General features: G+C 30.5%; 1 protein-coding gene across 4 annotated transcripts; it reads right to left on the bottom strand.

The window, feature by feature from the left end:
- Positions 1-8,766: 8,766 nt before the first annotated feature.
- LOC107470774 (tocopherol cyclase, chloroplastic) lies at positions 8,767-14,768 on the bottom strand. 4 transcript variants are annotated; one of them, XM_016090195.3, is made up of 11 exons: positions 14,393-14,768; positions 12,628-12,819; positions 12,293-12,537; positions 12,129-12,208; positions 11,628-11,704; positions 11,385-11,554; positions 10,838-10,935; positions 10,572-10,679; positions 9,997-10,113; positions 9,220-9,369; positions 8,767-9,121 (listed from the first exon to the last, which is right to left on the bottom strand). In XM_016090195.3, the coding sequence occupies exons 2-11, from the start codon at positions 12,774-12,776 to the stop codon at positions 8,945-8,947; spliced, it is 1,371 nt and encodes a 456-aa protein (XP_015945681.1). In that variant the 5' UTR covers positions 12,777-12,819; positions 14,393-14,768; the 3' UTR covers positions 8,767-8,944. The 4 variants fall into 4 exon arrangements, with proteins under 4 accessions (XP_015945681.1, XP_020988172.1, XP_052111753.1 ...); XM_021132513.2 differs by having other exon boundaries at positions 12,628-12,844; XM_052255793.1 differs by lacking the exon at positions 12,628-12,819.
- Between the last annotated feature and the right edge of the window lie 293 nt (positions 14,769-15,061).

Consider the following 15,061-nt stretch of genomic DNA (forward strand, 5'->3'; position numbering starts at 1 on the left):
TTTCTCTAAAATTAATTTATGTCTGAATGTGCGATTTTTTTATATTTGATTAATAATGGTATTTTTTTAAATTGTGAGCTGCTGTGGCATTTTCTTTAAAATGTGGATGATTTAATAATTTAAGAAGTAGAAATTGGACTATCTGATTTTTTAAAAGTATATAAACCGAACCGTCCGATTCTAAAAAATTGAACCCTTTTATTTTTATATCCGAACCCTCTGATTTATGTATCTTTCATAATTTTAAAAAATATCAAAAATTATAATATTAAAATATATTATTTATCCTAATTTTATATCTAAAATTTTTAGCCTCTAAATATGTATTTGAGAAACTAATATATTTATATATTAACTAAATATAAGAAAGGAATTTTTTGTTGTTTTTTTTAATTAAAGATAAGAAAATTTGTATCTTCTAAATGAGTATAAAAAAACTATGATATTTGAGTTATACTTAGTTTGCAGGAATTTTTTTGTTGTTGTCCAATAGAAGAAAGGAAGTAAATATAGCATAAATGTCTCTGTTGCTATGTGAGTACTGAGTAGGATGAATAAATGAAAGAAAGAAAAGAAATGAAATGGCGATTATGACAGCTAAAACTGGCATGACCCATGAGTAATGTGAAGTGTGGTCAGGTCATGAAGCTCTATGGCCATCGCATAAATGATGGAAAGGACACCACTATACCTCTATTACCTGTATGTTTTTTTGTATAGTAGTAGTAGACTAGTAGTAATAATAAATTGATATAATATCTTTGCAAAAGGCCAATGCCGACTTGAAAGTGTTGCTGAATAGTGATAAACAAGTAATTAACTAGTCAGCACTATACCTAATTTAAGTTAGTTGAATGGTCAATACTCAATTTACTTATTCTTTTAAATAAATAGTAAAAATTTAAATTTTGTCTTAAAAATTTATTGATTCAATAAATTTTTAAATAAAATTTAAATTCATAACAATATTAATTTTTAGTCGATCAAATTGAAAAATACGGTAAACAAAAAAAACTAATTAGAATTATAACAACAGAATTAAAAATTGTTATGTGCATCAAGAAGCTGAGAATTATTTATAAAATAAACAATTAGCTAATTATATACCCTTTCCGTTTTTCAAATTAACAAAATTGTTGCTCTGCATTTTTCCTTTTAATTAATTAGGTTGGTCACAGAAGAAGAAGATATGCTCTACTCTGGGAAAAGAACACTTCTCTCGTCTTAAATTTTACAATAATTAGGATAACCAGACAAGAGTTATTGGTAGCAGCTTTCGGGTAAAGGGATTTTCAGTTGTCCACTTATGTTTGCTGTTGGATTTTTTATTTTTTGGGTTTAACTAAGACGTTAAAATTTTTTACTACTAGTAAACTAAACCTCTTTTCCCCTTCTATTTGTTGGATGTCCTTTTCCTTTTAGCTTGATATCTTTGTTTTATTGAAGGCCGAGTTTATTAGTATAGAAATTTTTTCTTAAAATACTAAAATTATATATATCACATTTGTTATTATCACAACATATTTAATAAATAAAAAGATAATATACTAGCATATATTAAAGTAGATATATCATACTACAATTTGAAAAAGATCAAATATATGTTATTGACCACAACAAAAATTAACTCATAATCAATAAACAAAAATTTTGTACATACATTTAAAATTTATATTGACTTATTATTAATTAATTTTGTTGTTTTTTATTAGGTGAATGTCATACATTTATCAAAAGAGGTGAAAAAAACAAAAAGAGTGGGAGAAGATGGGGCGGAATAGTAATTTCAACCTTTTTATATATGCAAGAATATAATGTAAATAACGTAATTTGAGTTCAATCGAATAGGTAAACAAAAATACTCCATTGACATTAAATGGTTACCACATATTTGTTATTATATATTTATTTTATATTTTTTAATTAAAATAATTAATCTCAAGGATAATAAATTTGTCATATAATAAAATAATAAAATGGGTTATATATAGTTAAATAACTATATTATAATTATATAATTAAAAAAATTTAATAATTAATTTTAGTGTATATATAATGCAATTTATAACTAAATTAACATAGTTGTATGTTTTATAGTATATATGATCTAGTTCTGCTAGGTAGACAATAGAAGGTGTGACGTAAATAACGAGCTGCATCTCAAACCCACTAAAATAAAAAAACATTTCACCTTATTTACATCCACCGCAATCCTATTATCTCATCTTTTACGGTTCTACTTTTTTCTCCTTTTAGCGCAGTCGCTTCACTCCCCTTTCTTTGTCACGCTGTCAACAATGCACCTATCTCACCACCACTGCTCCCGTCTGAAGAAGCAACGCACTGCAACCACTACAACTTTTTCTCCCATTCGTCGCATTGACCCTGTGCTCCCTTCAACTGAGCCGCCACTGCACCTTCTTCTTTCCTGCATCGCGCCTCCCCTGCTCTTGACGCTGCCACTGCATCTACTTCTCCCATGCGTCGCGCCGCCCCCTGTTCTCCCTGCAAGCGACGCTGCCGTTGTGCGCCTTCTTCTCCCCTTCGTCGCACCGCGACCGTGCTCCCTACAAGCAACACTGCCATTCGTCCTCTTCTTCCCTGCATTTGGTTGCGTCTGTGCTTCCTAGAAGCAACGTCGCCAATCATCCCGAACCCTTCCTGCGTCGGACCATTTGAAAAATCAATGCAGCTGCTCGTGTACTACATGGTGATAATGAATGTTTCTTTTTATGTTTTCAGATGTTTTTTTTAATGATAGATTGAATGTTTCTTTTATTTTAGGTAGATGTTACTTTGTTTTTAAATAGATGTTTCTTTGATTTTAGGCGACGCGAACGCTGAAGAGAAAAAAAATTAGGATAGAGGCGCAACGAATAGCACTAAAAAATTAGAGTTTATAGGGTGAGTAGGAGTAAAAATGAAATTTGATTAAGTTTTCATTATAATTATTAAAAGTTTAATTTTAAAAATTAATTAAATATTTTTTTAACACATCATTTACGTTGTTTAGTATAAGCATTGTTTTTAAAAAAAAACATTTAAAATAACTTCTTTGAACTTTGGCTTTTGTATGCGTATCATTTAATTGTTATATCATAAATTTTTAAAAGGTATAATTAATTTACTATTTTCTAAAATGATTAAATAATACAAAACAAAAAATATAATTTTTTTTCTTTAAATTATCTGTTCTGTGAAATGGTTTATTTATATAAATAGCCGGCCTCTTAAATTTTGAGAAGAAAAATTAATATTTTTTATGCATATAGACAATTTCAAGATGTCAAATTACACACCTTAAAAATTTAAACTGAATTATGAATAAATCAAAATTTAGGGTAATAGTTATTTGTATGTTTTTGAATGGCAATAATTAAATAGACATGGTAATTAAACAGTTTCATGAGTCATTCACTCATTCTCATCAGAGAGACAAGAAGATGTGGCCTTCTATATCTATCTATCTAGCAATTGGTATTTGTATTCATGATGATATGTCTGAACATTGTTGGTACCACAAAATGGACCACAGATTTAACCCTTTGAACTTTGACGTTGATCACAAAAATAGATCCGTCATATTTAATTCGATTATCAATAATTTTTTTAATTGTTCAAGCATCTGATTGTGATGGTAATTTTGCAGATGTTTTGGGGAGTTTCGTATATTAAGGAAATGTTTGTATACTTATTTCTTATTTTCAGAAATGTAACATAGAGAATATTAATCTTTTTAAAAATTTAATTTTAATAATGTATTTTTGTTTATTTGTTAAGTTTGATTTGGTAAAATTTTGACATTTTACAAGTTGTAGTAAATATGTTTAATAAATTAAAATAAAAGTAATTTTTAATAAACCAAATTATAAAAATTTTATTTGGTAAAATTTTGTTTAATATTTAAAATTACTTTGAATATAACAGACATCAATTTAATAAATAGTAAGAATAAATATAGATATTCATCAATATAAAATTGGACTTTTTAATTAAAAAAAAGCCAATTTTACAACAAACAAAAAAACTTCATAAAATACTTTCAAAATTTTTCCTAATTTTTTAAAATTAAAAACATAAATACATGATTTCTTTTTAATTATTAAATACAAAGTAATAAAACACAATTTTCTCTTAAAATAAACATTCCTAAATTAGACCTAAATGTACGAATGGAAACTTATTTCTTGTAAACAAGGCCTTAGCAGCGACTCTTAAGAAACCGAGTTGCAAACTACATACATGTGTACGTGTGTGTATATATATAGTAATAGAGACACACACATATCATCACAATCTGATAGAACAAAACATACCATAAAAGATATAAATATCATGCCATCAATGCAAGGCATGGTTCATCTCACTTTAGAAACTAAAATCAAACTTGGCCTACTTTCGCCATATCATATTGAAAAATCATTGATAGGTTTCATTATTACAATTAAGTTCACAATCATATCATGTAAATAGAAAAATTATGCAGCACACACAGTACCCATATCCACATATCCAGTACTCAGATATACTTGAAGTTCAGCTGCTTAATCATCAGGTGAAGATTGTTTTCCAAAATTAATCAAGTAGCTAGTGACGGTCACTTACCCAAATATAATTAATCCGTTAAAAAATTATAACCACATAAGTTAACCATTTTAATAAAATTATTTTAAAAATTATAACCATATTATTTAAAAATAGTTAACCAAAATTAAATTTAAAAAATCGATTAACCAAAACAAAAATCAAATTTAAAAATTTTCTAATTTCAGTTAATCTCTAATTTTCTAATCCCTTCAGCATTTAACCCTCAACCTCAACCTTACATCTCTTTCATCTCTCTTTACTCCGCCGTCAACAATTCTTTTTTTCTGTTTTTTGCCAGACTTTGTCAGGACCTCATTAAAAACTCGAAATCTTTTTCTCCTCTTCACTCTAATTCACGCCTCTATCTAACCACGTGTGCAACACGTTACCTGCGTGTTGAACGGATTTGTGCCACGTGATAACACGTTACATACCTGCGTGTTGCGTGTCTGCCACGTGACACGTTGATTGCGTGTACTCAGCATATTATCTGCGTGTTGTGCTTGCATTGCTTGCAGCGTCTATCTACTTGTATATACATCAAAACATTCTATTTCCAGATAAATCACATCTCTAAATTCCATATTAAAATTATTTAGTCAATAGTTAATAGTCGAACTAATAAATATTAGCACATGCCTGTTGATAATCCACCTGGCATGCATATTTGCCAGTGAGGTTCAAAAACAGGAAAAGCTGCAAGCCAGCCAGTTGGAGACTTCTGTGCAGACCCAACATTTATTATTTATTAGCCATTAATAAAAAAGAAAATGAAACTAAATTGGAAATATAAATTGACAAATATTAACTATTAATACAAGAGATCTAATTAAGGAGAATTATATATATTCATGAAGTTTATATTTTCTTTTATTCTTATTTATATTTACCTGCAAAGTCAATAATATTTTCACTCGGAGTGTTGGCTGGATTTTGAAGAAGAGGATTGAGTTCAAAAGAATTTGGTATGACCAAACCTATACAAGGCCCTTCTTCGTTGATTCTTGTGATTTCTTTTTGCAATTGAGAAGTCAAAGCACAACTAACTAATAATGCATTTTGGGCATTGAATAACATAAATAATGCCCCAAGAAACATGCATAAGCATAACACTCTCCAACCCATCTTAAATTCTTTATTGATCCACAACACTCATAAAAAGAGCACAACATGAGAATTGAACTACTCAATTATCGGTTTTTATAGGGAAGAAAAAGTTTAGCTGAATATATTATAAATTATTTTCTATTGATTGTTTAAAAATTAACCTTTCACGTTGTCATTTAATTAATCGAGTATTTGATTATTTTAATTTAAAAATTATAAAGCTATAAATATATAGCTTCTGCTCTATTTTCTCCCTTATTTAATTAGGGTAAGGTAGGTGAGATTATTTGCAATCCAATATGTTTATTTGCACTCATTATTAATTGATAATCATTATAATTCCCTAAATCATCCTCATCTAAATCAATTAATTTATTAAAATAAACATTTTAAAATAATATTTTTTTTGTCTAGCTCGCACTCGGATTCAATATTGCTGCCAATATTTTCATAGTTCCAATATAAAAGTGATGAGTAAACACCATTTAAAATTTTTTTATAATTATATATTTATTCAAAACTTGTAAAAAACAATAACAAATATTGTGACAAAACGTCGATCGATATATAAGTCACAATGAATGTTTCACATCAAGAATGATAATAAATAAAAAATCCCAATAAATTTAATAACCAATAATCAACAAAAACAAAATAAAATTATATAATTATGACCAAAATAACATATGTGCTTGTAAAATGAGTTTAAACTTTTATACATTATTAAAGAATATTTAAATATTTTACTAATAATGATGCAATGAAATAAAATCAATCGTGTTCTTGGCATACTTTCTTAATTTCTAATATAAAGATGGTTAGTATCGATTCAAAAAGTAAAAAAAAAAAAAATGGTTAGTAGCTAATCAAGTAAGCATTACTAAGTACTGCCTACAGGGAGCGTCAGAATAAAATAACATATTGCCTACTCTTTTGTCTCTTTATTTGACATGGTACTAGAAAAATTCTATAATAAAAGAAAATTGATGTGTTCAATTCCACGTTTATCTCGATGCTTAATCATGGTTTACTACAATGATCAATTTAAATGTTTAAATTTAAGTGAGAAATTATTTCAAAAGGCTAATTAAGGAAGAGAATTTTATTACTTTGGATTAATAAACGTGTTTTTTTTTAAATCATTTTATTTTGACTTAAATAAAATTTTGGTTCTTCGAAAATCATTTATTTTTTGTTTTGGTTTCTATAACTTTTATTTTTATTTTAACCTACTAAAATTTAAAAATTTTTATAGATGATCGTTTTGATAAGCTGATGATAACTCACTAATTAACTAATCAGACACAAGCTTCTCTTGGGGACAAATTTCTCCTTTTGCTCCTCATCTGCAATGATTAGTTGAAGAAAAAATCCACACGGATGGGATTATTTGAGGTGCATATCGAAAGAGAATTGAATTTGGTTGGACAATATGCGGTTGATAAACAAGGTTCAATTTTAGCCAATTGCTTTTGTTTTTTTCTGGCAAATAGTCAAAACTGCATCTAGATTTAAATCTTACTAAGAGGTATATTAGAGATAAGAACTTATTAAAAAAAGAACAATATGTTTGTTTTGTTCTTTTTGGACATTCAAAAAGTAAAAAAAAAAATAATGATCAGATCTAAGAGGAGATATGATTTCGGAGGACGAATTGAATAGTTTTTATAAGATTTTATTCTTGAACAAAAATTCAATGTTGTCCATTGTTCTTTCTTTTCTGATACTACATATGAGTTTGAATCTTATTAAACTAGATATTAGAAATTGATAAAAAAAGAATAAGATATTTTTTTTATATTTCATCGTAACTAATCAATTAAATAGCAATTATAGACCACCAAGAAATGAATATTTATTATCAACTATGCTAAGTATACACTAAAATTAGTTATCAATATAAAATATATATTAAAAATAAATTAAACACATATATTTATACATAGTTTATATACATAATTTATCCTCTCTTGTTGTTGGGAACTTGATTTCTTTTCTTTTTCTTTTCTGCTCTTTTGTTTTTTTTTTCTTTTTTTTTATTGTTCACCAAAAATACATAATACTAATTTTAATGTACCTAATATTTTTCATTTATTATTTGATTCATATCCTGACATAAAAAGAACAATACTCGAAATAGAAATCCGTAAAAAGACCACCAATATTGAGATCGAATAAAAAAAATTATATCCAAATCATCGAACGAGAAACAATAATTAAGACTAATTCAATAATGTTTTTTGAATCTCCAGTAAAAATAAAAAATAATCCATTTATAATTTTCTATTACTTGAATTAATAGATCATCCAATTAAAAATGATAACAAAATACATATCGATAAACCATATGCAAATTGTATACTATGTTCATTAATATGACAATACATAAGTATTTAACCTGTTATATTAATACTTAATAAAGCAAACTAATGACAAAGATCAAAATAAAAAATTTAGAAAAAAATTTTATTAAAAAAATTATTTTATAAAAATAAAACTATTTTTATTTTTATTTTTTTTTGTTTTTCCCTGTATTCCTTAACTCAACTCAACAAGCCAATGACTAATGTGACGGGATACTAAACTCCACTAAACTCCATTTAAGAATTTATCAATGAATTACTTAAGCTGGTGAATGAACTACTAGACCCAACTTGGTTATTTTTTATTATTTTTTTTAACTTTGAAAAAGTATATCAATTTGTGGGCTTTCATGTGCACTGATGGACTATTGTGGGAGAATGATTGGCATGAAAGACTAGAAAAACATTTTGGGCTTCAGCTATCGGAGTTTATAAAGTAGGTCAACAAACTATTATAAGAATGCAAAGACAAAAAAAAGTACTATAAGAATGCAATACCAAAAACAAAAGTACAATAAGAATTTATAAAAAAATAAAAAATAAAAAATAAAAGTATAATAAGAATTCCCTCCCAAACAATAAGAAACTAAGAATGCAACCACATGGGTGTGCGTGATAGTTCATCACCTGATTCCTTAAACAAAAACTAACGAGTTCTTTTTTTTTTTTGGTCATGAAAAGTAACGAGTTCAAATTTCACCTTGGACACGAAAAAGAAAAACATCTCGTGACGTACCCATTCAATCTTTTTATCTTGAATTATGGACATTGTTTCTAATCACATAATCCCTTTCGAAATTTTACTGTTAGCCTTTGAATACACTTGCATGCAAACTTTCAGCCATGTCATTTCATAAGATAAGATTATAAGGAAAGCAAACCAATTCTCACAAGCCTGGTGGCTTAAACAGAGGAACTGCATTGAAAAAGCCATCTACATCGATTGGCAGTTCAAGAGCACGCTTAAGGACAGCTGGAGTTGATGTCTGACCCTTCCAAGGGCTGAACCATGGACCTCCTCCTACTTCTAAAGCCGCCATGTTACTCGAAACATCCAGTATCAACTGACATTTACAAAACGTTCGTGAGAATCTTCGAAAAACAATGAACAAGAACGAATCATGGGTGATTAGTATAGACAGAGTAAGAACTAAGAAGACACCTTTCCCTTGCTGCCGTCGTATCTTCGTTCCCAAATTTGTAACTTCAGAATTCCGAAACATGTATCTTTGCATGCTGGGGCAAGGCCAGCTTCCATTGTTGGAGCGCGTAATGTGGTACCGGGATCATCTGTTCTTGCTTCTAATTCAACCTGCCAAACTAGAATTTTAGAATATGCTGATTTTATCCATTGCCAAGATAAGGACGACCATCTAGATACTTAGTTTTTACTGGGACTTAAGTTCAATTGAAGTTGAAAAAAGCAACCCCCACTAGCTACGGTTCAAAAATAGAAATACTATACGCACACAAAAAATCAGTCACCAAATTAGCCACCATGTATAAATACATGTGTTATTTAAGATATTTTCAATGTGTATTTTGTATTTTAACATATATTTTATACAGGTGAAAGTGGTTGATTTGGTGTGTACACCTTAAAAACTATTTATTAGTAAAGGGATTCAAATTTCAGTTTATTGTCATAATGGAAAAGGGCCCTGTTAAGGAAGTAGAAGAGATAAGTTTGTATTGAAAATGTAAAAACTTTGAACCATTCAATACTTTGGATGAAGTGAAAGTTAAACTTCAAACTTAATTTCCAGTTTAATACTGCGTACATATAGGCTAAGCCGCTAAGCATAGACACGATTCGTGGACAAGGCACATAGTATCGTTTGATTCATACAACAAAACCCACAGTATGTATAGTGCGTCTGTGTAGCATTGCCCTTAACCATCAACGAATAATAAAATGTAACTAGAGAGATATAAATACCACATGTCTGCCATTGTCTGCTGACATAAACCAATAACCCCACGGATTAACTTCCCAGTTAACAACACCATTCCATGGCACAAATTCATAAAAGATTCCAGCATAATGAACTCCAATCTGCATCATATTGAAAGTTGCAGCATAGAATATATTAATATATTATCAACATTAGAGGGGGGCATCTGAAAGAAGGTCAACATAACAAAAAATCATCGTATGAAATTTTTTAGCAACATGACTTAAAATGAAAGGATTAAAGGAATAACAATATATCATCAAAACTACATATTAGAATATGTAAAAGGAAGTTTCAGCGCAATTAAACGACATTGTAAAAAGCATTTACATTAGACCTAATGTTCGTCATGTTAAATGATGTCTGAAAATACAAGCTGGTTGGAAATCTGACTCCCTCAGTATTTTCATCCTTGTGCACAAGTTTATGAAAAATAAAGATTAAAACTAACATGTTTCATTCTAATAACACAAGGAAGGAGAACAATCAAATATCTGGGTATTACAAAAAGTTGGAGTAAATATAATTACAAGAGCCACATGATGCAGTACAAAGTTACCAGTGCAGCATTTTCATAAGTCTCTGTTATTCCAGGAATTTGCCTCAAACCACCAGCAGCTGTAAGTGCAATTTCTCCACTACCACCTTCAAAGACATTACATTGAACCTGCAACATTGAAAACTTAAGATGAATAAATATAAACTTTTCCAAATAATGGTGGTAATAACATGCAACCAGACATAATTGTGTTGCATAAAGAGCCGAATAATTAATATCTTAATGAACAATACAAGATCATCTTTGACGAAGATTTTATTTTTTACCCAAAACCATCTTCTTGGGAATCCTCCACCCCAATTCTTTTCTGAATAAGATGGGGCATTATTAAACTCAATCCTCTCGCCATCCCACTCTATCCAACCTGAGATTCAATATTCATATAAAGTAAATTCAAGATGGCATAAATGTTATATTTATAAACAAGAGTAACTAAATTTCAAAGCAGAAATGTTATTCACAGATGACTATCGAACATGATGCTGTCAATCTAGTCTCAGCACAAACATAAAATGTAAATGACATCATTTTCTCTTTTCCTTTACAGAATCACACTGTGGCTCTAGCAACAATTACATCCTTTCATCAATACGATATAGTTGATGTTTAGTATTTTATAGGTAGCAAAAGACTATATATGTCAATCAATTTGGCAAATGACATTAGTAGTTTAGAACCATAATAGACTCATAAATTTGGCAAACCAAATTATCATGTTTCATTCAGCCCATAAAAGAAATGAAGAGTACAAGATCACGATATAAATTAACAAGTGAATAGTTAATAGTCGAACTAGTAAGTATTAGCACATGCCTGTTGATAATCCACCCGCCATGCATATTTGCCAGTGAGGTTCAAAAACAGGAAAAGCTGCAAGCCAGCCAGCTGTAGACTTCTGTGCAGACCCAACATTGCCCCAACCATAAACAGGGCGTGTACTATATTCCCAACGAGCTGTCTCCACTGTTTCTACATAATTTGACCTATAATTAAAGTTTGTGTCAAGTATGAAATATAACATGAGAGACAATGTAAAAAGAGCAATTTCACCCCTACCTTCTATCATCACGAATGAAACCTTGATGCCAAAGCGGGGTAACTTGAAAACCTTCCAGCACTTTATTATCAAATTCCTAAACAAGGGACCAAGTAGGAAGCAAAATAAGTGCCAAAAAAAGAGAGAAAGAAATAAGACATTTTGGCAATGTACACTTATATCCAACTGATGACATGAGCATCTCAGAATATACACCCCATTTTGAGTTCAATTTTGATGCACTGACGGTGGCATAAAACGTTTTATATAATCGTCTATTAACATTCATTCTTTTTGGATAAATCATTCGCGTATTCAAGGTAAAAAGTAGTGATTGGATGCACATGTAAACATGTTTTAACAGTGCATTAAAATTAAATTTATCAATAGACATTTTAGTTATTTAAATATATTCTCAGAGAATCTAGAACATTTAATAATTTTCTAACATTTAGGAATAAAAGGAGTAATAATTTCAACATGGAAGAGACATGTGTAGAAAATTATAAACATTAACAAACCTGAGGGGGAAGCTCCTTGTTTGGAGGTCTCGAATTGTTCTTGGCCACAAAGGTGTTCCCCAGAATCAGTTCATGACGATCTACGACAATCTCAAATCCACATGACACGAACAATCATATAACAAACTTAACAAGAGAATAACAGAAAGCCGAAGGAGACTGACCTCCCCAGAAGTTTTGCGATTCCTCTGAGAACTGGCAAATGTACTTGTCATCAGCACCAAGAATTTGCGCGCCGACGCCGGTGAACCTAGGTCCGTACTGTGTCACCTCGAAGGGCGTGAGTTTCCTGGGAAAAGAAGGGCTCTCGACGGAGTACATAAAACAGAAGCTCTGGCGGCGTTCGGGAATGGAGACCTTGAAGTACCATCCCTCAAAGAACTTGCGAGCACTCCCATCGAAATGGTACCTGTAAAGTAAAAACAAAGAAAATCACAACAGTAAATAACTGAATTGAAATGATAAAAGAGAGAATGTGGGGTAGTGAGTACTGACTGACCCGCTGTGAGGGGTGCGAAGTTGGCGGTTGGGAGGAGTGGGGGAATATGTGGGAGGTGGCGTGGGTTGTTGAGATTGGGTTTTTGCAGTGCACAGGATAGGGCGTGCTTTGGGTGTTGCAAGAAGGTTGTTGAAGAAGGTGGATGCCATGGATGGAATTTGGAATTTGGAAGAAGGATGCTCAAGGGAGAAACTGGAAAGTGTTGGGAGTTGGACATCTTTAACAGGGCTCGTGGTAGGGGTGTACAACAGAAAACCAAAATATATTTAACCGGTTAAAAAACCATAACTACATTTTGGTAAACCACTTTAACAAAACCATTTTAAAAATTATAACCATATTATTTTAAATTGGTTAACCAAAACTAAATTTAAAAAACCGGTTAACCAAAACCAAAACCAAATTTAAAAAACCCTAATTTCAGTTAATCCTAGGACAGTACACAGTCATGGTTAATCCAAAAACCAAACCTATTTTTGGTTAACCAAATATTTAGTTTAAGTTAATTAACCAAACCAATTTTACATGACAAAACCGGTTATTAACCGGTTAGGAAATTTAAAAATCGGTTTTTAACTGGTTATAAAATAAAAACCGGTTTTTTAAAAAAGGACTGGTTTAAAAAACTGATTTAATAATAAAAAACCGGTTCACACTGAAAAACCAGTTTTTACACCAAAAAACCGGCTTTTCCGCTGGAAAACTGGTTTTTACACAAAATCAATTTTTTACATAGAAAAACTGGTTATTTTTACACCCAATAAATCAACTAATGCTTTCTTAATGAGACTTTAGCCATGTCACATCAAATTAGCCATACATGTATAGTAATGAGATTCAGATACTGTAATTTAAGATTTCAACCATCTAATAAAGAAAACAAATAAACTCATCAACTCAAACAAAAATAATGAAGAGTTTTGTTTCATCAAATTCCATTTTATGGAAGTTTATTGAGGTTCATGCATGCGGATCAATTCACTTCATTTTTTGGGATCTTATTATTAAAGGTTAGGGATTCCAAATTAAGAACATAAGGTCCACAAAGACATTCTTTAACCAACTATATAACTTCAAAATAAATAATAAAACATGCATATATTCATACTTTACATCATATGCAGACCTTCGAAAATAATTTAGTATAACAAAAGGATTGTAATGTCTAGTACCAATACCACATTGACACGTTTACCACATATCTGTCCATTCATATAACTTCTTTGGAAACAAGATTCCTCCCATGAAATGAAAGAAATATATATTTGTTAACTAGAGAATTGAATGCAGTGCATCAAATCACATAAACCTTATCAGTTTGCAGTGCTTAATCTGAAATGAAATTAAACTTTCCTCCAAATCCAGTTCCAAATGTATGATATAATTCAATTATAACACAAAGGTATAGAATATACAATAAGCAAGAGAACAATCCATAAGCAAGAGAAGCTTACAAGAACAAGGACTGGACTATAAAAAGTGAATCAAGATAATTCATGCATATTAATGAAGTCCCAACTAATCAAAAAGTGAACCACTTATCAAAAACAAACAACACTAGTGACATTGCAATAAGATAGAAAACAGAATTCATAAATTGAACATCCAAACAGAAAAACCCAGATAACAGAAAATCCAAAACTAGGGGTTCTTCAAACCCAGATTTTATAGAACATAAGAAAACAGAAGAAACGCAGATAATAGCAATAGAAAACAGAAAAAACTCAGAACTCAGAAGACATTAATGGAAGAACCAAGGGCTTACCTCAACTGATGCGACGGCAGAACAATGACAACAATGGAAGGTCGAGGCAGAGAGATAGAGGCGCAAAGCAGAGTGAAGACGAGCTTCGGCAAGCCACCGATGAGCTTCGGCAAGCCACTGAAGAGCTCCGGCGAGAGCAGAGGAGAACCCAAAAAAAGATACTCCGGCGGAGACTAGTTGAGTCAATAGCGCAGCAGCAACCGGTTGAGCCGTCGAGGGAGAGAGATAGAGGCGCGAATCAGAGTGAAGAGGAGAAGCGGATTTCGAGTTTTCGACGAGGTCCGGCGAGAGGCAGAGGAGAAGAGCTGTTGACGGCGGCGTAAAGAGAGATGGAAGAGGCGTAAGGTTGAGGTTGAGGGTGGAATGGTGAAGGGATTAGGGAATTAGGGATTAAATGAAATTAAGGGTTTTTAAAATTTGGTTTTGATTTTGTTAATCGGTTAAAAATCGATTTTTTTTAATTTGATTTTGGTTAACTAATTTTAAATAATATGGTTATAATTTTTAAAATGATTTTGTTAAAGTGGTTAATGAAATATAGTTATAAACTTTTAATCGATTAATTATATTTTCGTTTTTTATTATACATCTCTAGAGATTTAGAGGAGAATTTGATCTCCAAAAAATAGTTATCAGAACCGAACTGGTGATCGAACCGATGAGATTATT

This window comes from Arachis duranensis, chromosome 10 (assembly GCF_000817695.3).
Source record: "Arachis duranensis cultivar V14167 chromosome 10, aradu.V14167.gnm2.J7QH, whole genome shotgun sequence".
Classification (NCBI taxonomy): Eukaryota; Viridiplantae; Streptophyta; class Magnoliopsida; order Fabales; family Fabaceae; genus Arachis; species Arachis duranensis.